Source organism: Dendrobates tinctorius, unplaced genomic scaffold (genome assembly GCF_039654945.1).
Source record: "Dendrobates tinctorius isolate UK_male_01 unplaced genomic scaffold, ASM3965494v1 ptg000135l, whole genome shotgun sequence".
Lineage (NCBI taxonomy): Eukaryota > Metazoa > Chordata > Amphibia > Anura > Dendrobatidae > Dendrobates > Dendrobates tinctorius.
Window position 1 is genome coordinate 13,653,471 of NW_027361803.1, and position 27,612 is coordinate 13,681,082.

Below are 27,612 nucleotides of genomic sequence, written 5' to 3' on the forward strand. Positions count from 1 at the left end.
AGGGGTATACTCAATCTATCCTCCATATGGCAGGGGGATGGAGAGCTATGGGGCTGATTCAGGGCATTCGGAAGCGCTGTTCCAGTCTTCTCCATTGCACTCCATGCGCTTGCCCTCCTATCCGTGGATTACCGGGACTGTAAGGATCATCGCCATCATCGGCAGAGGAATCAGCTTCAATCGTCGCAGGAAAGTGTACGGGGAGGTATACTCCGCGTGCTTGCCTGTTGTTGGTTCGGGGGAGAGCGGGTCGTAGAAAGGAACCGTCGCCTCCTTCACTCCGTTAATTAAAAAATGAAAGTTTACAGAAAAATCAAAATTAAACTAAAACCGGTGGGGTCTGAAACCAGACCCAAGTGCCTCCTACAGACACTAAGCAAAGAACTGGAGAAATCTCAGCCAGTGAGAGGGGGTGTATACTGCAGGGGAGGAGCTATCTTTATTTTTCTGTGTTACCTAATGGCCAGCAGCATAACACGCACGGTCTCTGTGTCCCCCAATGAGGCGTAGGAGAAAACTCCTTCCTGACTTCAGACAGTTCTACAAGGTTACTGCTTGTACAGTAAAGAATCCATAGTCTCACTGCTTGTACAGTAAAGGATCCATAGTCTTGCAGCTCAAACATTAACTATTCCATAGTCTCACTGCTCGCACAGTAAAGAATCCATAGTCTTGCAGCTCAAACATTAACTAATCCATAGTCTCACGGCTCGCACAGTAAAGAATCTGCATCTGTGATGATGAATAAACGTTCTTTCCTCTAGTTGAAGAGGCTGTCTCCTTTTCATCATTTCAGGCCGAGGCTTAAAAACCTCATTATAAAGATCTCTGTACTTTCCAGTGATATATTTGGACATTGTGATATGATCGTCCCTCGGTGATAGACAGCAGCAATCCCCACTGACCACCATCACTGTAAGCTGAAGGAGAGGGAACCCTCCCAGGGAGTTGAAGGGAGACGGCTGCTGTCAGAGAGACAAATGAACTTTTTGCAACACACGATGTATGTGAACATACCGTGCCAGGAATGGGTTAAAGCCAGCGATGCGGGCTCAGTAACTGGGACTGAAGCATCTCAGCTCAAGGCAAGGAGCCGTTTATAGGAGATGAAATGTGGAGACGGCTCCAGTATTAGAACTTATAAAGACTAAGGCCGATTCACAGTAACAGAAAACCCCGTTTAACTCGATGGTGGCGATGTGGACCTGGTGAGGGTGGGCACTAGAAGATCTACTAACATTAATGCAATGATCCTTTACTTCTGGCCCCTGGCAAAGAAGTGGACCTGGTGAGGGTGAAAACTAGTAGATCTATTAACATTAATGCAATGATCCTTTCCTTCCGGACCCAGAGGTGACATGGACCTGGTGAGGGAGAGCATGGTTGATCTAGTAACATTAATACAATGATCCTTTACTTCCGGCCCCCAAAGGTGACGTGGACCTGGTGAGGGTGAGCACTAGAAGATCTATTAACATTAAAGCAAAGATCCTTTCCTTCCGGCCCCCAGGTGACATGGACCTGGTGAGGATGAGCATGGTAGATATATTAACATTAAGGCAATGATCCTTTCCTCCTGGCCCCTGGAGGTGACATGGACCTAGTGAAGTTGAGCACAAGTAGATCTATTAACATTAATGCAATGATCCTTTCCTCCTGGCCCCTGGAGGCGACATGGACCTGGTGAAGGTGAGCATGGTAGAACATTAATGCAATGATGCTTTCCTTCCGGCCCCCAGAGGTGACATGGACCTGGTGAAGGTGGGCACAAGTAGATCTATTACCAATAATGCAATGATCCTTTCCTTCTGGCCCCTGGAGTTGACATGGACCTGGTGAAGGTGAGCATGGTAGATCTATTAACATTAAGGCAATGATCCTTTCTTTCCGGCCCCCACAGGTGACGCGGCCGCCGGCCCCAAACTCATTTATGGCCGATGCGACAGAAGAGAAGATGACCGTGGAAAGAAAACAGCGACTGTTCATTTTCGACTTGAGTTATATATTTAGCAGAAATTTGTCAGCAGCCAAAATAAACATTTGGTGCAGCCGTAAATTCCACAACAGATTTTACTAGAAAAAGAAAAAAAAAAAAGTCTTATCAATGGAAAGTAAAGCTAAAAATCGCCTGGCGCAGAATGAACAAGCTGTAAAAATTGCAGCTTGTGGCATTAATAGATTATTTCTTTACAAATGTACAACAGTCGCTGATCGCGGTCTCTGTAACAGACGTCATATCTTCTGTGGTTGTACTGATCCCGCCGCCTGGCACATTATCTGAGGGTCCTGAGGTTATGGGGGATAGGACGAGAGGCTCCAGCAGGTTTCCTGGGGGGTGGAGGTGTCCCGCCGTTCACTCATCCAGAAGTACGGTGCATAGAGCGTCCGCGCCGTCCATGGATATCGTCACAATTGCACCGTCATTGAATTCAAAGGATGTACCGCCGTCAACCACCATACAAGCGTCCCAACACCGGGACCGCACACTCACCCTGCAATGCAAAACACAACCTATTCAGTGGTGTGACATTCTCAGTTTTAGGTTCACACTACCGCTTATTCCCACATATCTACACACAAGTGAAGGTCAAAGGACAGGATCTCCGAGCCCTTATTATGTCTGCAGCCACCACTAGGGGAGCTCCCTGTATGCAGAGATACATGATAAGATCGTGTCTGCAGTCACCACTAGGGGGAGCTCCCTGTATACAGAGATACATGATAAGATCCTTTCTGCAGTCACCACTAGGGGAGCTCCCTGTATACAGAGATACATGATAAGATCGTGTCTGCAGTCACCACTAGGGGGCGCTCCCTGTATACAGAGATACATGATAAGATCCTTTCTGCAGTCACCACTAGGGGAGCTCCCTGTATACAGAGATACATGATAAGATCGTGTCTGCAGCCACCACTAGGGGGAGCTCCCTGTATACAGAGATACGTGATAAGATCCTGTCTGCAGTCACCACTAGGGGGAGCTCCCTGTATACAGAGATACGTGATAAGATCCTTTCTGCAGTCACCACTAGGGGGAGCTCCCTGTATACAGAGATACATGATAAGATCCTGTCTGCAGCCACCACTAGGGGGAGCTCCCTGTATACAGAGATACATGATAAGATCCTGTCTGCAGCCACCACTAGGGGGAGCTCCATGTACACAGATACATGATAAGATCCTGTCTGCAGCCACCACTAGGGGGAGCTCCCTGTATACAGAGATACATGATAAGTAGAGTTGAGCGACTTTGGTTGGATCGGGTTTCATGAAACAAAATTTGCTTCAGATGAAACTGGTCCGACTAGGGCAAAAAAAAGTCAAGAGTTTCGTCCGAAACCCGACCCCAATGCAAGTCAATGGGGAATAAAAGTCGGCATTGAGCGGATGACATTCCCTTTAACCTTGGACAATCCTCTTAATTGAAACCTGAGATGTCACCAAAGTAAGGGTGTGTGCACACGCTGCGGATTTTGCTGCGGATCAGCAGCATTTCTGGCCCTGCGGGTCCGCAGCAGAATCTGCTGCGTTGTACTGTACCATTTTACTCTATGTAAAATGGAAACCGCTGTGCACATGCTGTGGAATTTTCCGCGCGGTTTTGCTGCAGTTTCAAATCACAGAAATAAATGACATGTCACTTTTCTGAGGATTCCGCTGCGGTTTACAATCCTCCTCCATTGTAGAGATGATAAACCGCAGCCTAATCCGCAGGGTAAACCGCAGGTCTTTTGATCTGAAATTTACCTGCAGATTTTACAAAATCCGCGGGGAGAAATCCGCAGCACCTAAAAACTACGTGTATACACACCCTAAAAGATTCGGTGAAAAGGTCATTGAATTAGCTCCTTAAATGAAAGGAACAAGCAAGCTGTGAATGTGTGGCCATCAGCTGCAGCGTCTCTACATGCCAGGTCACAGCGGGTTATACAGCAGCACAGGATCCTTTTTTCTGTATTTCTCGGCACAGGAGCATTATATATATATATATATATATATATATATATATATATATATATATATATATATATATATATATACACACACATACATATACACACATATATATATACACACACATATATATATATATATATATATATATATATATATATATATATATATATATATATATATATATATATATATATATATATATATATACACACACACACAGTACAGACCAAAAGAATGCCAAGAGTGTGCAAAGCAGTAATCAAGCAGAAGGTGGCTACTTTGAAGAACCTAGAATATAAGACATATTTTCAGTTGTTTCACACTTTTTTGTTAATTACATAATTCCACATGTGTTAATTCATAGTTTTGATGCCTTCAGAGTGAATATACAATTTTCATAGTCATGAAAATAAAGAAAACTCTTTGAATGAGAAGGTGTGTCCAAACTTTTGGTCTGTACTGAATATAATTTTTTTTTAATACAACCAATTGTGGAACTTTTTAATTTTACACTAATATACTATTGTTCGGACGATCCTTTGAAAGGACTGAAGAATAAATCTCATCATACTGAGAATCGCTTACTTGGAGGTAAAACCACGCTGACGACTGCTGGAAAACACTCTGTTTGCGATGGGTTCCCTGACACTGAAAAACATTCTTTGCTCCTCAGGGCTGAATATTAAAGAGTCGTTGTATTCGTTGGTCACTGCGAAAAGGAAAAATATTCACTTACAATGGGATACTACAGGAGGAGAAACGGGAAAACACATTTTAAAAGGGAACCTGTGACTTTCTCTAGGCTCACGAGTCCAGTGGGCGGTGCTACAGTGTGACGGAGCGTGCATACAGAGAGCGTACTCACACTGGTCAGGGCCTCCTGCCATGTAACATGGTGAGGACATCAGCATTGAAACATGGCTGCTTTCTTCCACAAACAAATGCCACACCCTGAGCAATGGAGCAGAGTTGTAATACCAGACACCACCTATGAACACGTGTGGCGCTATCTATCTTCCCCTTGACTCGACCATTTTCCCTGTCCCTGCTGCTGAAAAAGATCACCACAGTATGATGCAGCCACCACCATGTTGCACTGTGGGTATGATGTTCTTGGGGTGATGAGGTGTGCTGGTTTGGTGCCAAGCATACCATTTACTTTGGTAGCCAAAAAAGATCAAATTTTGGCCTCATCTGACCACAGCACCTTCCTGCATACATTTGGGGAGTCTCCCACATATCTTTTGGCAAACTCAAAACGAGCCGTACGGTTTGTGTGTGTGTAAGTAAAGGCTTTTTTCTGTCCACTCTTCCATAAAGGCCAGCAATATGTACGGCTTATTGCGGTCGTATGGACAGATATTCCAGTCTATGCTTAGAAACTCTGCTGTTCCTTCAGGGTTACCTTTGGTCTCTGTGCTGCATTTCTGATTAATGCCCTCCTTGCCCAGGCTGAGAGTTTTGGTGGGCACCCTCTCGGCGGGTTGTTGTGGTGCCATGTTCTTTTCATTTGATGATAATGGATGTGATGGTGCTCCGGGGATCAAGAGAGATTGGGATTTTTTTTTTAACCCTTTAGTGACATAGCCAATTTGGTACTTAATGCCCGGGCCAATTTTTTCAATTCTGACCACTGTCCCTTTATGAGGTAATAACTCTGGAACGCTTCCAAGGATCCCGGTGATTGTGAGATTCTTTTCTCGTGACATATTGTACTTCATGATAGTGGAAAAATTTCTTCGATATACTGTATATACTCGCGTATAAGCAAAGAATTGCAGCCCAAAAAGTAGCCCCCCCCCCCCTCCTCCGGCTTATACGCGAGTCATATACGCCAGGGGGTCGGCGGAGGAGGGGGAGTGAGGATCTCAGATCATACTGACCCCCTCCCCCCGACGCGTCTGTGCAGCCACCCTGCTTGTCCCACGGTCTCCCTTCCGTCAGCGGTCACGTGGTGCTGCTCATTAAAGTCATGAATATGCGCATGTTTATGCCTTTAATGAGTGGTACCACGTGACCGCTGAAGGAAGGGAGACCGTGGGAGAACGAGACCGCGCAAGGAGGGGGTAAGTATAGTGATATTCACCTGTACCCGCTCCATCGCTGCTCGCCGCTGCCTGCCGTGTCCTCTGTCAGTGACGTTCAGGCAGCAGAGGGCGCGATGACGTGGTTAGTGTGCGACCTCTGCTGCGCTGCCTGATGTCACTGACAGATGACGCGGCAGGCAGAGGCGAGCAGCGATGGAGCGGGGACAGGTGAATATCTCAGGTGCCGGGTCCTGAGCCAGCGGTGACACAGACACCTGTCCCCCAGCGACGGAGAGGTAAGTATGTCTTTTTTTTATTTGCAGCAGCAGCAGCATATGGGGGGCATAATCTATGGAGCAGCATATGGGGGGCATAATCTATGGAGCAGCATATGGGGGGCATAATCTATGGAGCAGCATATGGGGGGCATAATCTATGGAGCAGCATATGGGGGGCATAATCTATGGAGCAGCATATGGGGGGCATAATCTATGGAGCAGCATATGGGGGGCATAATCTATGGCGCAGCATATGGGGGGCATAATCTATGGAGCAGCATATGGGGGGCATAATCTATGGAGCAGCATATGGGGGGCATAATCTATGGAGCAGCATATGGGGGCATAATCTATGGAGCAGCATATGGGGGGCATAATCTATGGAGCAGCATATGGGGGGCATAATCTATGGAGCAGCATATGGGGGGCATAATCTATGGAGCAGCATATGGGGGGCATAATCTATGGAGCAGCATATGGGGGCATAATCAATGGAGCAGCATATGGGGGGCATAATCTATGGAGCAGCATATGGGGGGCATAATCTATGGAGCAGCATATGGGGGGCATAATCTATGGAGCAGCATATGGGGGGCATAATCTATGGAGCAGCATATGGGGGGCATAATCTATGGAGCAGCATATGGGGGGCATAATCTATGGAGCAACATATGGGGGGCATAATCTATGGAGCAGCATATGGGGGGCATAATCTATGGAGCAGCATATGGGGGGCATAATCTATGGAGCAGCATATGGGGGGCATAATCTATGGAGCAGCATATGGGGGGCATAATCTATGGAGCAGTATATGGAGGGCATAATCTATGGAGCAGCATATGGAGGGCATAATCTATGGAGCAGCATATGGAGGGCATAATCTATGGAGCATCTTATAGAGCAGCATATGGGGGCATAATCTATGGAGCAGCGTATGGGGGCATAATCTATGGAGCAGCGTATGGGGGCATAATCTATGGAGCAGCGTATGGGGGCATAATCTATGGAGCAGCGTATGGGGGCATAATCTATGGAGCAGCGTATGGGGGCATAATCTATGGAGCAGCCTATGGGGGCATAATCTATGGAGCAGCCTATGGGGGCATAATCTATGGAGCAGCCTATGGGGGCATAATCTATGGAGCAGCATATGGGGGCATAATCTATGGAGCAGCATATGGGGGCATAATCTATGGAGCAGCATATGGGGGCATAATCTATGGAGCATCTTATAGAGCAGCATAATGGGGCATAATCTATGGAGCAGCATATGGGGGCATAATCTATGGAGCAGCATATGGGGCAATAATCTGTGGAGCATCTTATGGGGCAGCATATGGGGGCATGCCCACGAAACTATAGTACAGCGCAGGCGCCAGCATTTCAAAAGAACACTGAGGAGGCGGCGCCAAATACAAAATGACTGATGTATGCGAGGCGTCTGTCAGAGGGGGAAAGACCTGCCCCCCTGTCAAATATCAGGTATTTTTGAACAATTTTAAAAACGATTATTTCTGCGGTGGAAGGGACGCTAAGTAAAAGAGCCACCTTGACAGAATGCAGCATTAGTGCTGCACAAGGTGGCTCTTTTACTTAAAAACACCTGGGGGGGTGACAGGTTCCCTTTAATGACCAGGGCTTTTTTTGGTTCTGCATTTTCGTTTTTCGCTCCCCTTCTTCCGAGAGTCATAACTTTTTTATTTTTCCGTCAATATGGCCATCTGAGGGCTTATTTTTTTGCGGGACGAGCTTTACTTTTGAACGATACCACTGGTTTTACCATGTCATGTAACAGAAAACGGGAAAAAAATTCCAAGTGTGGTGAAATTGCAAAAAAAAGTGCAATCCTACACTTGTTTTTTGTTTGGCTTTTTTTGCTAGGTTCACTAAATGCTAAAGCTGCCCTGCCATTATGATTCTCCAGGTCATTACGAGTTCATAGACACCAAACATGTCTAGGTACTTTTTTATCTAAGCTGTGAAAAAAAAATTCCAAACTTTGCTTAAAAAAAAAAAAAAAAAAAAAAAATTGTGCCATTTTGCAAGACCCATAGCGTCTCCATTTTTCGTTATCTCTGGTTGGGTGCGGGCTTATTTTTTGCGCTCCGAGCTGACATTTTCAATAATACCAGATTGGTGCAGATACGATCTTTCGATTGCCCGTTATTGCATTTTAATGCAATGCCATGGCGACCAAAAAATAAAAGGAATTCTGGCGTTTAGATTCTTTTTCCCGCTACGCCATTTAGCGATCAGGTCAATTCTATTTTTTTTTTTTTACTGACAGACCGGGCGGGCAATTCTGAACGCGGTGATACCAAATGTGTAATTTTTTTATGGTTTTATTTTGAATAGGGCGAAAGGGGGGGTGATTTGAACTTTTTTTTTTTTTTTTTTTTACTTTTGGCATGCTTTAATAGTCTCCATGGGAGGCTAGAAGCTGTCACAACTCGATCGGCTCTATATAGCAGATTTACTGCATTGCTATGAGCACCGACCACAGGGTGGCACTCATAGCATCAGGCATCTACAACCATAGAGGTCTCCAGGAGACCTCTGGTTGTCATGCCCACGAACCGATGACCCCCGATCACGTGACGGGGGTCAGCGGTGCGCGTATTTCCGGCCGGATGGAGCGCTTGTTAAATGCCAAGGTCAGAGTTTGACAACGTCGTTAAACTAGTTAATATCGCGCGGGTGGATCGCGATTCCACCTGCGCCTATTGCGGGCACATGTCGGCTGTTCAAAACAGCCGACATGTCCCGGCTTTGATGTGGGAGTGCTGTCATTGGAGGTACTATTCCGTCCGATGGCAGAAAGGGGTTAAAATCAGAGACGTGCTACACAAAATAGTTAATAAATAACATTTCCCACATGTCTACTTTACATCAGCACCATTTTGGAAACATAAGGGTCAAAAGTTGACCAGCGATTTCTCATTATTCCAACAAAATTTACAAAACCATTTTTTTTTAGGGACCACCTCACATGTGAAGTGAGTTTGGGGGGGGTCACTATAACAGAAAATACCCAAAACATTCTAATAACTGCGCCCCTCAAGGTGCTCAATACCACATTCAAGAAGTTTATTAACCCTTCAAGTGCGTCACAAGAACGAAAGCAATGTGGAAGGAAAAAAAATTTTCTTTGGAACCAAATTTTTTTTTTTTTCATTTTCACAAGGCTATCAGGAGAAAATGGACCACAAAATGTCTTATGCAATTTCTCCTGAGTACGCCGATACCCCATGTGTGGGGGAAAGCCACTGTCTGGTGCATGGCAGGGGTCAGAAGGGAGGGGGCACCGTTTCACTGTTTGAAAGCAAAATTGGCTGGAATCAAAGGTGGCGCTATGTCGCGTTTGGAAACCCCCTGATGTGCCTAAACAGCGGCAACCCCCCCAATTCTAACTCCAACCCTAACCCCAACACAACCCTAACCACAACACACCCCTAACTTTAGCCCCAACCCTAACCCCAACACACCCCTAACCCTAACTTTAGCCCCAACACCCCCCCAACCCTAACCCTAACTTTGGCCCCAACCCTAACCCCAACCTTAACTTTGGCCCCAACCCTAACGTAAAAACGGAAATACATTTTTTTTTAATTTTAACCTAAGGGGGTGATAAAGGGGGGTTTGATTTACTATCTTTTATTTTCTTCACTGTGATAGGGTCTATCACAGCCATCAAAATGAACCAATAGGAAAAATGTTCTCCCGGAAGAAGATGCTGCTGGCTGGTGGACATCATGGAGGGACGTAGGAGGGTCCAGGGACACCGGAGGTATCGGGTGGGGAATCGGGGGACCTCATTTCTCTCTCCTCTGATGTGCGATCAAATCAAAGGAGTCAGAAATTAGATGGGAAATCAGACTTTTTTTTATTTTTTTATTGCAGTCGCCGTTATTCCATTAATAACGGCGACCTCAACACTGAGGGGGGGGGGGGGGGGGGAAGAGGTCGGTAAAAACCAATCGGAATCATGTTCTCTGGGGTCTCAGCTACCCCACGGTAGCAGAGACCCCGGAGAAATTCAGACTCTGGAGGGCGATATACACTTATTTCTCAGCGCTGTTAAAAAGCGGCGCTGAGGCATAAGTACCCTTAACTGCCGCCATTAAAAGACTTATTGGCGGTCGTTATTACCCAACCCTGACTTGTACTTCTCAACCACCTTGTTCTTGACTTATTTCGAGATCTCCTTGGTCTTCATGGTGTTTAGAGAGCTCTTTAGTCTTCATGGTGGTGTTTGGTTAGTGGTGCCTCTTGTTAATGGTGTTGCAGCCTCTGTGGCCTTTCATAGAAGGTAAAGTGTACATACTGACAGACGTGTGACACTTTGATTGCACACAGGGTATGTCCTGTCACTAAGCATGGGACCTATGAAGGGAATTGCTTGCACCAGAAATTTATAGGGGCTTCATGGCAAAAGGGGTGAAACACTTATGCACATGCCAATTTTTAGTTATTTGATCCAGTAAATTTAATTTACACCTATATTTTTCTCACTTCACCAACTTAGACTATTTAGAACTGATGCATCATACAAAATTGGACTCCAAAAATATTTACACACAGGTAAAAATCCAATGGGAGGAATACTTTCTCAAGCCACAGTATAGAAAAACTCACCTTGCTCTATCAGGTCGCTGTCCAGAGTCCGGTTCACAATATTATAACGTTTCACTAAAAAAAAAAAAAGTTTGATTAAAGCAAATCCATCAGTATTCTGTAATAATCAGATGACACTGCTCATCCTGACAGTCTATACAGTAAAGCTGATGAAGTGATGGGTACAGCAAGTCCCTATGAGACCTACATACAAAGCCTTATGTCCGGAAAAGGGCACAGCCGACCCCCCCCTCCTCCTCATGCCGGGAAAGGGCACAGCCGCCCCCCCCCCCCCCATGGGAAAAGGCCCGGACCCCAGTGAGCTCTATTCAGACTGCAAGAAGTCATTCCAGGTGACAACCTGCTGAGGCTGCCAGCGAGAAAGCCAAGGAGGTGTAAAAGTGGGGGACTGTGCGGAATCTAAGGCGTAACAGTATGTGCATGACATTATAACGACGCCGTGTCTACAGGGACGACACTCACCGATGTGCAGTATTTCTTCCACCGTCTGTGGCGCCATCTTGTTTATGTTGTATGACCTATAAAACCAAGAATATACAGCTCTGACTCCTATATAACTGGCATATGACGTGTATATAGAGTGGCAAGTGTAGTGCTATGGAAAAGCTGGGTAACAATACGCAGCATTTTCACCCACTTGTCTGCCCCTCCCTGTACATAGCGCTTCACTGTCAGTGCAGCTGCACCTCCACCTCCCTCCTCTTCTAGGTTTTTGGGAAATGAACGTTATGAACATTTGCACAAGGAACACTTGCTGCTCTCCTCTGACCCTGGAGACTGACTATAAACAGAGTCAGAGGATCGCAGCGGGCCCCTCCTTGGTCTACAGTGATCGCTGGTGGTGATGGGCGGCGCGCTGTTCCCACACGTTACCAGGCTTTAGATCCTGTCCCAGTGCAGACGTTCAGTCCTGAGCTCTTCTGCTTCTCCCAGGGCCCGTCGTCCACTGAGATCTCGTAGTAGGACGCCCTATGAAGCGAGAAGGTAAAACGAGGTTTGCAGAATTTATAGTTCGCCCTAAATGAGACAGAACATAAGTGTGTATCAGGGGGACTAACCTCGCAGTCGAGGGGTCACATGGAGAGTAAATTACAATATAGCAGGGCAGAGAAGCCGAAGGAAGTGGGAAAAGTCAAAGTCTGCGCAACAACCGAATAATGAGAGTATTTAAAGGGAAACTTCAGGCAAATTTCCAGTATCTCTAAAATACATCTACGAGGGTCATGTGACACATCGGGATCATTATTTTACTACGGGTCCCTGAAAAGCAATTTACAAAGCTGCTCTGTAACTTACAAAACAGGAAGTGACGACTGCTGCATGTTACTGGACATGCCAAATGACGCCCCCAACAGGACATCACTTCCTGCTCCACAGCGAGTGGCTGAGGCAGCGTCACACTAGACTTCCTGCTCTGCAGCGATTGGCTGAGGCAGCGTCACACTAGACTTCCTGCTCTGCTCGCACCTGCAGGAACTTTGCATGTAACACCAGTCATACTCTGAGCGCTTTGCTTTCTGTGAGAAGTCTTTGTGATTCAGCCTCAGCCAATGGCTGCAGAGCAGGAAGTTCGTGAGGAGCGGCTTCAGCCAATGGCTGCAGAGCAGGAAGTTAGTGAGGAGCGGCTTCAGCCAATGGCTGCAGAGCAGGAAGTTAGTGAGGAGCGGCTTCAGCCAATGGCTGCAGAGCAGGAGGTTAGTGAGGAGCGGCTTCAGCCAATGGCTGCAGAGCAGGAAGTTAGTGAGGAGCGGCTTCAGAGCAGGAGGTTAGTGAGGAGCGGCTTCAGCCAATGGCTGCAGAGCAGGAAGTTAGTGAGGAGCGGCTTCAGCCAATGGCTGCAGATCGGGACGTCTGTGAGGAGCGGCTTCAGCCAATGGCTGAAGAGTAATGAATGGGGCACTATTTTGGTAGTTTTCGCTATAAACGGGGGAACCAGCTTCCGCAGGCCTATAATGTAATGTGACCACGGAGGGTCCATCTTCCCAATTATGAAAATTTGTCTGGAGTTTCTCAAAGACTGAGGGAAATCGTCGCTGTAGAAGTAAAGTGCAGGGCAAAGAATAAAGCAGCAGGGGTTTTTAGTGAAGAATAAGACCTTTCCCTTTAAGTTGGGGGGAGACCATAAAGTGAAGCATCGGAAGCCTCGCAGAGAACAGCGGAGTGCAGGCTGCCACAATGTCACAGCCCAGAATAACAGCAGAGAACAGGACATGCTCAGACGACGTGCCCCAACAGCCCTGTGCGCAAGCCCCAAACATCGAGAATCAGCAAGCGATGGTACCTGGAGGACAGAGACTCCCCGATAAACACTTCATTCAGTGCCCTTATAGGCAGCAGGTGGGGCCCAGAAATAGTCGCAGATGCTGGGAAACAAAAAGCAGAAGGTGAATAAACCTACGACAGACATAGCGCAGTCACAGAGTACAGGCTGCTGCACGCGACACTGATCTGACGGTTACACGGTTACTCCGTGTTCACACGGACGGTTAATGCTGCCGTTTTTGTGCACAAAATCTAATGAATACAATGGTTTAAGCAAATGGGATGTGATTAGATGAAATCATCCGCTCCGCTGGTGGAACGGTGCGTTTTTGGTGCACTTTTTACTATAAGTTTACATGGGGAGTTGGAAATAAAAATGCAATTATGCTTTTAGTGCAGAATCCCAGTATTTGTGCACTAAACACGCAAGAAAATGTATAAAAATGCAGTAATCATAGCGTAATTTTGGTGCAGGCACTATCGAAAGGCTGCATAGAAAATAAAAAGCAGTGCTTTCCCATTTTTGCACAACAGGATGTAACTTTAGACGGCTATGGGATTACAAAAAAACATTAAAAAAAAAAAAGGGAAAAAAAGTGCAAAAAAAAATAGAAAAATTGCTCAGACCTTAAAAGGATAAATCAAACACACTCATTCATGTGGTGATCAGAGTTTATGTCGGCATAAAAATTATCGTCATCGGCACATGGCCCCCGGGAGACAGAACATACAACGATCCTTCCGTCCCCATGCAGCCTTGCTGGCCAGTAAACAGCCACGATTCGATCTGGTTAATGGGACAAAACAGGCAAATCACTAAACAAGATGGAAATTAAAACTGAAGAAAAAAAAAAAAAAAGATGGCATATGCAGAGGTACAGATAAAGCTAGGGCCGTTTCGCGATGCTTGATGCTTCCTCTGTCGTCCTCGAGGCCAGAGGAAGCATCAGATGTTGCGAAACGACCACAACCTTTGTACACCGGTGAGTGCCACAGTTTTTTTTCTCCCACCTTTATTGGAGGAGGACTATTACTATAAGTCATCCCAAACCCTACTCTTATCACTGAAGTTCCCTCTGGGTGAATTACGACATATCCACTGACATTTTTTTGTGTTCCCAGTCACGTGCACCCGATTCTTCACCTTACTTTGCTCTGGATGACCTCCGGCACTATGGGCCTTGCTGTGCTGTTCCAGGCTCAGTTGCTGCTCGTGTAGGTCTACGGGTGTGAGGTTTATTCCGGTGCCTTCCAGGAACAGTCTGATCCGCTGACGCCACTGCCACCTAAAAAAGTAAAAGAAATATCCTGAGATCACCTTCATATAAACTGGCCAAGTTATGATCCGGTCTAGACAATGCCCTAAAGCAGTGATTGGAGCTCAGCTCCGGTTGCTGGTGTTACCGGCAGTTGCAGTCTGTGTAACTCAGCTCTTCAGCTGGATCCATATTTCTGTGCAATCTATGTACGGCGGATTTCAGGAAGGGGCTAATTGGCTCTGACGGGGACTTTGCGGCACGTCGTAAATGAGAGAAGCCTATGTTGGAGAATTTGTCAAGAATATTACCTGAACTCACCGCGATAAAGTTTGTGCAGAGCTTCGGGGAAGGAGCGAGTGTACCGCACCGGTAGGCAGAGGTGTCCTTCAGATCTGGGGGGGGGGGGGGGGGAGATAAAACACATATAAGAGGTATATTACTGATAGGGTAATGTGAACAGGGGCTACAGGCAAAGCCCAATCTTCAGATCTACGGAGGTCTCCCCATTCCGAGCCATCATCTGTGCCATCACTGCCTATCACTGGGTGGTTTATATGTTTTTGTTCATTTTGGCTTTTGATGCATTTTGTTCACTCATCATTCAATGACTTGTGGACCGCCGTGTCTCGTTACCTCTCCGGATCAGTGTTCACTCCGATCACTGGCTTGGACTTGTCCAGCACTTTACTAGCAGCGAGGAGCATCGTCCCATCCCCTAACAAAAAGAGGAAAAACTACAATAAATTACAAAATACAGAAACGCATGGATGCACCACTTTTTTTTAAAGGGGTTGTCTATTTCAGAAAACGTTTTTTATACAGCCCACTAATGAATAAGAGGAGGGATCATTATCCCAAGACTCTGGAGGACCTGACAGGCATTGATAAGAATAGACACTGTAATGCCTCACTTTTCCTGTGGGGGTGCTGTAGGGAAACTGAACATTTACTGCTAGGTGATCACATAAAAGCGGTCGTTTCATCCATTCGTCAAGAGTGCATCGCTCCAATGCATCCAGGCTCCTGTTTGCCGAATGGAAGGTGCACTCCTGAAGATTGACAGTTTGAGCCAGCTGCAATGTGTGCGCTCTCCGATGCTGCAAGCAGGGGCGGCTTTACTTCTGTAGCATAGGAGGAGCCCAGGGGCACAGAAGCTGGCCCGATGGACAACTTCCGGACAGCCTCGTGCCGCGCGCCACCAGCTGACAGCCTCGTGCCGCGCGCCACCAGCTGACAGCCTCGTGCCGCGCGCCACCAGCTGACAGCCTCGTGCCGCGCGCCACCAGCTGACAGCCTCGTGCCGCGCGCCACCAGCTGACAGCCTCGTGCCGCGCGCCACCAGCTGACAGCCTCGTGCCGCGCGCCACCAGCTGACAGCCTCGTGCCGCGCGCCACCAGCTGACAGCCTCGTGCCTCGCGCCACCAGCTGACAGCCTCGTGCCTCGCGCCACCAGCCTCGTGCCGCGCGCCACCAGCTAGCCATCATTGTCTCCTGGTTGCATTTTATAGTCCGTCACCAGGTCCTAATGTGGCCACATGATCTGATCTCGAATAATCAAGCTTCCGTTTTGCATTTTTGCACGTGTAGGGAGAGCGGAGGGTGCCAATCGGGCAGGTCCAGCCATGATCCCGTTTCTAGGGGGTCAGGACAGGTGACATCGTCGATCACTTGGCTCATTCCCTAAATATGTTGTGTTGTGAAATGCTGCTGTACACGTCGCCGTGTCAGATGCTCGGTTGCATTTTGTGTCGCTTTGTGTATTTTGGCAGATCACACCAAGGTCAGGGGACGCGGCCGGTCCTGTGACACGGATCTGAGGGAGGCCTGGGATATGGGTCTCCTACTGAGACCCTGCTCCCAGGGAAAAAGGTATGCAAATTATATCTCCTGCAAGAGGACAAAGCTGCAATAACAAGGGATGGGAACCCCAAACCAAAGCGGGCTACACGGCCATACACTGATGCTCCTGGTAGATAATTTGCACATGATTACACCCAGGAATTCCAGGACACGCCCTACGCCCAGATTGTGCCCCTTTAAGACCGAGCGACGATGGGGTAAAAAGTCGTTCTATCAGTGCAGTATAAATCTCTACCTCCTGCGGAGATGACGGCGTCGGCCCATCGCACCGTCTCCTCGTCATAGTCTCTCCTCCTCACCACCCGCACGTCGATGCCTTCGTTCCTGCAAGAAAAAAAAAGAGAAGCAATCGCATAAATCACAGCAGAGCCAAGATCATCTGAGCAGGGGCCGCACTTTCTTAGACGCTCTGGACGTCTCCTTCATGCATAACAGTCAGTAACGAGGGCAGCGCATATTCAGGGGCAGGAGACACGGACCTGAGACTTTGCACCACGTGCTCCACGTTCTCTGAGTGAATGTTGTGTCGCTGTAACAGGCCATTGTAGCTGGAGCCTTTCAGGGCGAGCTGGAGAAGAAAAGAGGTGACACTGAGTATAAGGATCACACAGGACCATCAGCCGGAGCAGGAATCACAGCGCTGCACAAGGAGCAAAAGTCAGAAAGATGTCATTTAGCACCGGCCCTTTAAATGAGTGAAGATTTATTAAGCCGCCAGGGATGAGCCATGAATAACGGGGTTAAACATGGATGAACACAACATAATCCTGAAGAGTATTATGTCTGGGCGCCCGGTGTGACACTCAAGGGAGATTAATCCGTCTGCAGGAACTGATGTCGACCTGCACAATCCAGGAGTACAGTCAAGAGTGTACTGGAGGAGTGAAGAGCAGTGCGCCGAAGCAGCAAGGCACAAGGCAGTGCGTGCACAGGAGGAGCGGAGGACGGCCCAGCACTGGGTGCACAGGAGGAGCGGAGGACGGCCCAGCACTGGGTGCACAGGAGGAGCAGATGATTGTGCTGTATTATCCCCAGCACTGGGTGCACAGGAGGAGCGGAGGACGGCCCAGCACTGGGTGCACAGGAGGAGCGGAGGACGGCCCAGCACTGGGTGCACAGGAGGAGCAGATGATTGTGCTGTATTATCCCCAGCACTGGGTGCACAGGAGGAGCGGAGGACGGCCCAGCACTGGGTGCACAGGAGGAGCGGAGGACGGCCCAGCACTGGGTGCACAGGAGGAGCGGAGGACGGCCCAGCACTGGGTGCACAGGAGGAGCGGAGGACGGCCCAGCACTGGGTGCACAGGAGGAGCGGAGGACGGCCCAGCACTGGGTGCACAGGAGGAGCAGATGATTGTGCTGTGTTATGCCCAGCACTGGGTGCACAGGAGGAGCAGATGATTGTGCTGTGTTATCCCCAGCACTGGGTGCACAGGAGGAGCAGATGATTGTGCTGTATTATCCCCAGCACTGGGTGCACAGGAGGAGCAGATGATTGTGCTGTATTATCCCCAGCACTGGGTGCACAGGAGGAGCAGATGATTGTGCTGTATTATCCCCAGCACTGGGTGCACAGGAGGAGCAGATGATTGTGCTGTATTATCCCCAGCACTGGGTGCACAGGAGGAGCGGAGGACGGCCCAGCACTGGGTGCACAGGAGGAGCGGAGGACGGCCCAGCACTGGGTGCACAGGAGGAGCGGAGGACGGCCCAGCACTGGGTGCACAGGAGGAGCGGAGGACGGCCCAGCACTGGGTGCACAGGAGGAGCGGAGGACGGCCCAGCACTGGGTGCACAGGAGGAGCGGAGGACGGCCCAGCACTGGGTGCACAGGAGGAGCGGAGGACGGCCCAGCACTGGGTGCACAGGAGGAGCGGAGGACGGCCCAGCACTGGGTGCACAGGAGGAGCGGAGGACGGCCCAGCACTGGGTGCACAGGAGGAGCGGAGGACGGCCCAGCACTGGGTGCACAGGAGGAGCAGAGGACGGCCCAGCACTGGGTGCACAGGAGGAGCAGAGGACGGCCCAGCACTGGGTGCACAGGAGGAGCGGAGGACGGCCCAGCACTGGGTGCACAGGAGGAGCAGAGGACGGCCCAGCACTGGGTGCACAGGAGGAGCGGAGGACGGCCCAGCACTGGGTGCACAGGAGGAGCAGATGATTGTGCTGTATTATCCTCTGCTGTACTAAGTGTCACCGAGGACAGGGCAGCACAAGGAATGATACATTTTTCGGCAGCCTCCTGCATCTTGCACACTCCCAGGCGGGCAGCTGCTCTCTTCTTAGACATTGTTGGGCTTCCTTGGTGTCCCCTCCCCCTCTCCCAGTTAGAGACCTGATGACAAGTTCACTTTCAGAGTGCACAGATTTGGGGGTGAGCAGTGTAGCCCCGGACCGTCTGTCTGTCGGGAAGTGAATGGTGTCATAGGGGCTGGTCAGATCTCACCGAGAACAGGAGCAGATTATTTCTATCCAAGTCAATGGAAACTGCAATTTCCTGGCTGCAAAAATATTCCCCTGACCCCTGGAGGGGTGTGAGTGGTTCCTAATGTATGCAGTTAAGTGCCCACCCCTGGCAGATTCCGCCTATTTGGGAATCTAACGAGTACAACATGTTCTGGGCACTTTTCTTTCTCTGCCCCCTCCTGGCACAAAACCCGCCATCTCCAGAGCAGCGCTCCCGGACAGAGCAGGAATCTGGACACTGCACAAAGAAAGCAACAAAATACCCCCCAAAAAATTACAGTGTTTCCGAAAAGTTCCATATAAGTGTCTGATTACGTGTGGGGTCCCTGAGCCTGGGACATGGAGACATGGAGGGGCCGCAGCACTTGCAGGGTAGGGATTAGACATTCGCCTTGTGGGTGGGTCGCTGGTGAGTGCGCACCATGGTGGGGAATTTCTAGAGTAAGCACTCCCCACCACACCAATACAAAAATGTATGCATATAAAACTAATTTTTTTTTTTTTTTTTAAGAGAAAGAAAAAGTTTATATCATTCCCCCCCCCACCAACTCAATTTTTTCCCCAGTAAGGAAATTATAGTAAAAATAAAAAAAGTATTACCGTATACGTGTCAGAACTAATATTTTGTAGTGTCTATGTCGTATGGTGCACGGCGTTTAAAAAAAAAAAAAAATGTAAATATATATTTAAATATCAAAGTGCAGAATTTTAGTTTTTCATTCCCCCCCGACCCCAAAAATGGAATAAAACAAAACAGAAAAGTTGAACAGACACCGAAACGGCCGTGATAAAGGGAGAAAGAAAACAAAAAGTTGCGTCTACGGAGAGAAGAGGGGCCTCTGGGGGCCACGTAAAACAGGAGCGATCCCATTTCTCGGTCCTGGAGGTCGCCCCGTTTTCAGCTTTGTTGATTGCTCATCTCTCAGCTCTGGTGGTCGTCCATATCTCGGTCCTGGAGGTCGCCCCGTTTTCTGCCCCAGCAGTTGCCCATCTTTCAGCTCTGGTGGTCATCCATATCTCAGTCCTGGAGGTCGCCCTGTTCTCGGCCCTAGCGGATGCCCATCTCTCAGCTCTGGTGGTCGTCCATATCTCAGCCCCAGCAGTCGCCCGCTTCTCGGCCCTAGCGGTTGGCCATTTCTGAGCTCTAGTGGTCATCCATATCTCGGTCCTGGAGGTCGCCCTGTTCTCGGCCCCAGCGGTTGCCCATATCTCGGTCCTGAAGGTCACCCCGTTCTCGTCCCCAGCGGTTGCCCATCTCAGCTCTGGTGGTCATCCATATCTCGGTCCTGGAGGTCGCCCTGTTCTCGGCCCTAGCGGATGCCCACCTCTCAGCCCCAGCAGTCGCCCCGTTCTGAGCTCTAGTGGTCGTCTATATCTCAGTTCCATCAGTCGTCCCCTAGCGGTTGCCCATTTCTTGGCTCTAGTGCTCGTCCATATTTCGGTCCTGGAGGTTGCCCCGTTCTCAGCTTCGGTGGTTGTCCGTATCTCAGCCCCAGCAGTCACCCTGTTCTCGGCCCCAGCGGATGCACATCTCTCAGCTCTAGTGGTCGTCCATATCTCAACCAAAGCAGTTGCCCCATTCTCGGCCCTAGCAGTTGCCCATTTCTGAGCTCTAGTGGTCGACTATATCTCAGCCTCAGCAGTCATCTCATTGTCGGCCCTAGAGGTTGCCCATTTCTCAGCTCTGATGGTCGTCTATATTTCGGTCCTGGAGATCGCCCCGTTCTGGGCCCTAGCGGTTGCCCATCTCTCAGCTCTGGTGGTCATCCATATCTCAGCCCCAGCAGTCGCCCCATGCTCGGCCCTAGTGGATGCCCACTTATCAGCTCTGGTGGTCATCCATATCTCAGCCCCAGCAGTCGCCCCGTGCTTGGCCCTAGCGGATGCCCATTTATGAGCTCTGGTGGTCATCCATATCTCAGCCCCAGCAGTTGCCCCGTTTTCGGCCCTAGCGGATGCCCATTAATCAGCTCTGGTGGTCATCCATATCTCAGCCCCAGCAGTCGCCCCGTTCTCGGCCCTAGCGGATGCCCATTAATCAGCTCTGGTGGTCATCCATATCTCAGCCCCAGCAGTCGCCCAGTCTCAGTGGTTGCCCTGTTCTCGGCCCCAGTGGTCGCCCCGTTCTCAGTCCTGGTGGTCGTCCATATCTCGGCCCCGGCGGTCGCCCAGTCTCAGTGGTTGCCCTGTTCTCAGCCCCAGCGGTTGTCCTGTTCTTGGCCTCGGTGGTCGCCCTGTTCTCAGTCCTGGTGGTCGTCCATATCTCGGCCCCGGCGGTCGCCCAGTCTCCGTGGTTGCCCTGTTCTCGGCCCCAGCGGTCGCCCAGTCTCAGTGGTTGCCCTGTTCTCGGCCCCAGCGGTCGCCCAGTCTCAGTGGTTGTCCTGTTCTTGGCCTCGGTGGTCGCCCCGTTCTCAGTCCTGGTGGTCGTCCATATCTCGGCCCCGGCGGTCGCCCAGTCTCAGTGGTTGCCCTGTTCTCGGCCCCAGCGGTCGCCCCGTTCTCAGTCCTGATGGTCATCCGTATCTCGGCCTCGGCGGTCGCCCAGTCTCAGTGGTTGCCCTGTTCTCGGCCCCAGCGGTCGCCCCGTTCTCAGTCCTGATGGTCATCCGTATCTCGGCCCCGGCGGTCGCCCAGTCTCAGTGGCTGCCCTGTTCTCGGCCCCAGCGGTCGCCCAGTCTCAGTGGTTGCCCTGTTCTCGGCCCCAGCGGTTGCCCCGTTCTCAGTCCTGATGGTCATCCGTATCTCTGCCTCGGCGGTCGCCCAGTCTCAGTGGTTGCCCTGTTCTCGGCCCCAGCGGTCGCCCCGTTCTCAGTCCTGATGGTTAACCGTATCTCGGCCCCGGCGGTCGCCCAGTCTCAGTGGTTGCCCTGTTCTCGGCCCCAGCGGTCGCCCAGTCTCAGTGGTTGCCCTGTTCTCGGCCCCAGCGGTCTCCCAGTCTCAGTGGTTGCCCTGTTCTCGGCCCCAGCGATCGCCCCGTTCTCAGTCCTGATGGTCATCCGTATCTCGGCCTCGGCGGTCGCCCAGTCTCATTGGTTGCCCTGTTCTCGGCCCCAGCGGTCGCCCCGTTCTCAGTCCTGATGGTCATCCGTATCTCGGCCCCGGCGGTCGCCCAGTCTCAGTGGCTGCCCTGTTCTCGGCCCCGGTGGTCGCCCAGTCTCAGTGGTTGCCCTGTTCTCGGCCCCAGCGGTGGCCCAGTCTCAGTGGTTGCCCTGTTCTCGGCCCCAGCGGTCGCCTTGTTCTCAGTCCTGGTGGTCGTCCATATCTCGGCCCCGGCGGTCGCCCAGTCTCAGTGGTTGCTCTGTTCTCGGCCCCAGCGGTCGCCCAGTCTCAGTGGTTGCCCTGTTCTCGGCCCCAGCGGTCGCCTTGTTCTCAGTCCTGGTGGTCGCCCCGTTCTCGGCTCCGGCGGTCGCCTAGTCTTAGTGGTTGCCCTGTTCTCGGCCCCGGTGGTCGTCCATATCTCGGCCCCGGCGGTCGCCCAGTCTCAGTGGTTGCCCTGTTCTCGGCCCTAGCGGTCGCCTTGTTCTCAGTCCTGGTGGTCGTCCCACAGCGCCCCCTGTGGCTCCCCACTCACCAGCTCCCGCAGCTCGTCCTCGGACAGCCCGGAGGACCGGTACCGCTGCTGCTCGAATTCATAGCGGCTGGTCTTGGTCACCAAGGCCACTCTCTCCGGTCTGAAGCCGCTGCCCGGGTCACTGGGCCGCGTGCACACCCGCCTCTGGTGGAAAGCAGCGGGCGCACGGCGGGTGAGGCGCCCAGAGCAGCCCGCGCACAGGAGGACCCGGCACGAGCTCATGGGTCACCGGGCGCTGCTGCTGCAGGCTCCGTCCGTACACTTCCGGTTTAGATTGCGGAGAGGTGACCCGCCCCGGGCGCTGCTGGGCTGCTCCTCCCGGCTCCTGAGTGCAGAGAGGCGGTGGAGGAGGAGGTCACGCATCACCGCCCTGTCCCCGGCTCTGGACGTCGGCCGCCATTTTCTTGTAGACCAATGTCCCCTGCAGAGCGCGCATTGGATTAGTTGCCGGGGTAACTGCGCCGTCCTTGCACCATTTCTCCAGGGCTTGGATTATGCAGCATTACTCCTTCATTTTCGTTTTCTTTAATATCGTTAAAAAAAATAATTATGTTGCCATCTTCCGAAACCCTGCGGTTTTCCTGTTCCCCTTGGACTTGTGCTTTGTCCCCTGAGGTGACATTGTTATTGTTAGTATTTTGTAGTATGCATAGCTTTTTATTAATAGTTACTGTTCTAAGTTGTGGGGGAGGGACGGCGACCAAAAACGGGCACACAGACGGGCGCACCGCCACCGCTGCTACGCCCTGCAAGAGTGACAAGTGTGGCAGCGACCAAAAACAGGAGCACCGACACCGCTGCTACACCCAGCAAGAGCGACAAGTGTGGCAGCGACCAAAAACAGGAGCACCGACACCGCTGCTACGCCCAGCAAGAGCGACAAGTGTGGCGGCGACCAAAAACAGCACCGACACCACTGCTGCGCCCAGGAAGAGCGACAAGTGTGGCAGCGACCAAAAACAGGAGCCCCGACACCGCTGCTACGCCCAGAAAGAGCGACAAGTGTGGCGGCGACCAAAAACAGGAGCCCCGACACCGCTGCTACGCCCAGCAAGAGCGACAAGTGTGACGGCGACCAAAACCAGCACCGACACCACTGCTGCGCCCAGAAAGAGCGACAAGTGTGGCAGCGACCAAAAACAGGAGCCCCGACACCGCTGCTACGCCCAGCAAGAGCGACAAGTGTGGCAGCGACCAAAAACAGCACCGACACCACTGCTGCGCCCAGAAAGAGCGACAAGTGTGACGGCGACCAAAACCAGCACCGACACCACTGCTGCGCCCAGAAAGAGCGACAAGTGTGGCAGCGACCAAAAACAGGAACCCCGACACCGCTGCTACGCCCAGCAAGAGCGACAAGTGTGGCAGCGACCAAAAACAGCACCGACACCGCTGCTACGCCCTGCAAGAGCGACAAGTGTGGCAGCGACCAAAAACAGGAGCACCGACACCGCTGCTACGCCCAGCAAGAGCGACAAGTGTGGCGGCGACCAAAAACAGCACCGACACCACTGCTGCGCCCAGGAAGAGCGACAAGTGTGGCAGCGACCAAAAACAGGAGCCCCGACACCGCTGCTACGCCCTGAAAGAGCGACAAGTGTGGCGGCGACCAAAAACAGGAGCCCCGACACCGCTGCTACGCCCAGCAAGAGCGACAAGTGTGACGGCGACCAAAACCAGCACCGACACCACTGCTGCGCCCAGAAAGAGCGACAAGTGTGGCAGCGACCAAAAACAGGAGCCCCGACACCGCTGCTACGCCCAGCAAGAGCGACAAGTGTGGCAGCGACCAAAAACAGCACCGACACCACTGCTGCGCCCAGAAAGAGCGACAAGTGTGGCAGCGACCAAAAACAGGAGCCCCGACACTGCTGCTACGCCCAGAAAGAGCGACAAGTGTGGCAGCGACCAAAAACAGGAGCCCTGACACCGCTGCTGCGCCCAGCAAGAGCGACAAGTGTGGCAGCGACCAAAAACAGGAGCCCCGACACCGCTGCTACGCCCAGAAAGAGCGACAAGTGTGGCAGTGACCAAAAACAGCACCGACACCACTGCTGCGCCCACAAAGAGCGACAAGTGTGGCAGCGACCAAACACAGGAGCCCTGACACCGCTGTTGCGCCCAGCAAGAGCGACAAGTGTGGCAGCGACCAAAAACAGGAGCCCCGACACCCCTGCTACGCCCAGAAAGAGCGACAAGTGTGGCAGCGACCAAAAACAGGAGCACCGACACCACTGCTGCGCCCAGCAGGAGCAACAAGTGTGGCAGCGACCAAAAACAGGAGCACCGACACCACTGCTGCGCCCAGCAAGAGCAACAAGTGTGGCAGCGACCAAAAACAGGAGCACCGACACCACTGCTGCGCCCAGAAAGAGCGACAAGTGTGGCAGCGACCAAAAACAGGAGCCCCGACACCGCTGCTGCGCCCAGCAAGAGTGACAAGTGTGGCAGCGACCAAAAACAGGAGCCCCGACACTGCTGCTACACCCAGCAAGAGAGACAAGTGTGGCAGCGACCAAAAACAGGAGCCCTGACACCGCTGCTGCGCCCAGCAAGAGTGACAAGTGTGGCAGCGACCAAAAACAGGAGCCCCGACACTGCTGCTACGCCCAGAAAGAGCGACAAGTGTGGCAGTGACCAAAAACAGGAGCACCGACACCACTGCTGCGACCAGCAAGAGCAACAAGTGTGGCAGCGACCAAAAACAGGAGCACCGACACCACTGCTGCGCCCAGCAAGAGCAACAAGTGTGGCAGCGACCAAAAACAGGAGCACCGACACCACTGCTGCGCCCAGCAAGAGCAACAAGTGTGGCAGCGACCAAAAACAGGAGCACCGACACCACTGCTGCGCCCAGCAAGTCGACAAGTGTGGCAGCGACCAAAAACAGCACCGACACCACTGCTGCGCCCAGAATGAGCGACAAGTGTGGCGGGGACCAAAAACAGGAGCACCGACACCGCTGCTACGCCCAGAAAGAGCGACAAGTGTGGCGGGGACCAAAAACAGGAGCACCGACACCGCTGCTACGCCCAGAAAGAGCGACAAGTGTGGCGGGGACCAAAAACAGGAGCACCGACACCGCTGCTACGCCCAGAAAGAGCGACAAGTGTGGCGGGGACCAAAAACAGGAGCACCGACACCGCTGCTACGCCCAGAAAGAGCTACAAGTGTGGCTGCGACCAAAAACAGGAGCCCCGACACCGCTGCTACGCCCAGAAAGAGCGACAAGTGTGGCGGCTACCAAAAACAGGAGCCCCGACACCGCTGCTACGCCCAGAAAGAGCGACAAGTGTGGCGGCTACCAAAAACAGGAGCCCCGACACCGCTGCTACGCCCAGAAAGAGCGACAAGTGTGGCGGCGACCAAAAACAGGAGCCCCGACACCGCTGCTACGCCCAGAAAGAGCGACAAGTGTGGCGGCGACCAAAAACAGGAGCCCCGACACCGCTGCTACGCCCAGAAAGAGCGACAAGTGTGGCGGCGACCAAAAACAGGAGCCCCGACACCGCTGCTACGCCCAGAAAGAGTGACAAGTGTGGCGGCGACCAAAAACAGGAGCCCCGACACCGCTGCTACGCCCAGAAAGAGCGACAAGTGTGGCGGCGACCAAAAACAGGAGCCCCGACACCGCTGCTACGCCCAGAAAGAGCGACAAGTGTGGCAGCGACCAAAAACAGGAGCCCCGACACTGCTGCTATGCCCAGAAAGAGCGCCAAGTGTGGCAGCGACCAAAAACAGGAGCCCCGACACCGCTGCTACGCCCAGAAAGAGAGGCAAGTGTGGCAGCGACCAAAAACAGGAGCCCTGACACTGCTGCTACGCCCTGAAAGAGAGGCAAGTGTGGCAGCGACCAAAAACAGGAGCCCCGACACCGCTGCTACGCCCAGCAAGAGCGACAAATGTGGCTGCGACAAAAAACAGGAGCACTGACACCACTGCTGCGCCCAGCAAGAGCAACAAGTGTGGCAGCGACCAAAAACAGGAGCACCGACACCACTGCTGCACCCAGCAAGAGCAACAAGTGTGGCAGCGACCAAAAACAGGAGCCCCGACACTGCTGCTACGACCAGCAAGAGTGACAAGTGTGGCAGCGACCAAAAACAGGAGCCCCGACACCGCTGCTACACCCAGCAAGAGCGACAAGTGTGGCAGCGACCAAAAACAGGAGCCCTGACACCGCTGCTGCGACCAGCAAGAGTGACAAGTGTGGCAGCGACCAAAAACAGGAGCCCCGACACTGCTGCTATGCCCAGAAAGAGCGACAAGTGTGGCAGCGACCAAAAACAGGAGCACCGACACCACTGCTGCGACCAGCAAGAGCAACAAGTGTGGCAGCGACCAAAAACAGAAGCACCGACACCACTGCTGCGCCCAGCAAGAGCAACAAGTGTGGCAGCGACCAAAAACAGGAGCACCGACACCACTGCTGTGACCAGCAAGAGCAACAAGTGTGGCAGCGACCAAAAACAGGAGCACCGACACCACTGCTGCGCCCAGCAAGAGCAACAAGTGTGGCAGCGACCAAAAACAGGAGCACCGACACCACTGCTGCGCCCAGCAAGAGCGACAAGTGTGACAGCGACCAAAAACAGCACCGACACCACTACTGCGCCCAGAATGAGCGACAAGTGTGACGGGGACCAAAAACAGGAGCACCAACACCGCTGCTACGCCCAGAAAGAGCGACAAGTGTGGCGGGAACCAAAAACAGGAGCACCGACACCGCTACTACGCCCAGAAAGAGCGACAAGTGTGGCGGGGACCAAAAACAGGAGCACCGACACCGCTGCTACGCCCAGAAAGAGCGACAAGTGTGGCGGGGACCAAAAACAGGAGCACCGACACCGCTGCTACGCCCAGAAAGAGCGACAAGTGTGGCGGCGACCAAAAACAGGAGCCCCGACACCGCTGCTACGCCCAGAAAGAGCGACAAGTGTGGCGGCTACCAAAAACAGGAGCCCCGACACCGCTGCTACGCCCAGAAAGAGCGACAAGTGTGGCGGCGACCAAAAACAGGAGCCCCGACACCGCTGCTACGCCCAGAAAGAGCGACAAGTGTGGCGGCGACCAAAAACAGGAGCCCCGACACCGCTGCTACGCCCAGAAAGAGCGACAAGTGTGGCGGCGACCAAAAACAGGAGCCCCGACACCGCTGCTACGCCCAGCAAGAGCAACAAGTGTGGCAGCGACCAAAAACAGGAGCACCGACACCACTGCTGCGCCCAGCAAGAGCAACAAGTGTGGCAGCGACCAAAAACAGGAGCACCGACACCACTGCTGCGCCCAGCAAGAG

The 27,612-nt window shown here is 52.0% G+C and overlaps 1 protein-coding gene across 4 annotated transcripts; it reads right to left on the bottom strand.

Annotated features, from left to right (window-relative positions):
• Nucleotides 1–1,981: 1,981 nt before the first annotated feature.
• NADK2 (NAD kinase 2, mitochondrial) lies at nucleotides 1,982–22,674 on the bottom strand. Of its 4 annotated transcripts, none has more exons than XM_073543942.1 (12): nucleotides 22,317–22,674; nucleotides 16,759–16,847; nucleotides 16,515–16,603; nucleotides 15,052–15,133; nucleotides 14,727–14,810; nucleotides 14,309–14,445; nucleotides 13,179–13,260; nucleotides 11,771–11,914; nucleotides 11,360–11,415; nucleotides 10,898–10,951; nucleotides 4,543–4,666; nucleotides 1,982–2,492 (listed from the first exon to the last, which is right to left on the bottom strand). In XM_073543942.1, the coding sequence occupies exons 1-12, from the start codon at nucleotides 22,536–22,538 to the stop codon at nucleotides 2,354–2,356; spliced, it is 1,302 nt and encodes a 433-aa protein (XP_073400043.1). In that variant the 5' UTR covers nucleotides 22,539–22,674; the 3' UTR covers nucleotides 1,982–2,353. The 4 variants fall into 4 exon arrangements, with proteins under 4 accessions (XP_073400043.1, XP_073400044.1, XP_073400046.1 ...); XM_073543943.1 differs by having other exon boundaries at nucleotides 11,771–11,866; nucleotides 22,317–22,673; XM_073543945.1 differs by lacking the exon at nucleotides 22,317–22,674 and having other exon boundaries at nucleotides 15,052–15,137; nucleotides 16,759–16,851.
• Nucleotides 22,675–27,612: the final 4,938 nt, after the last annotated feature.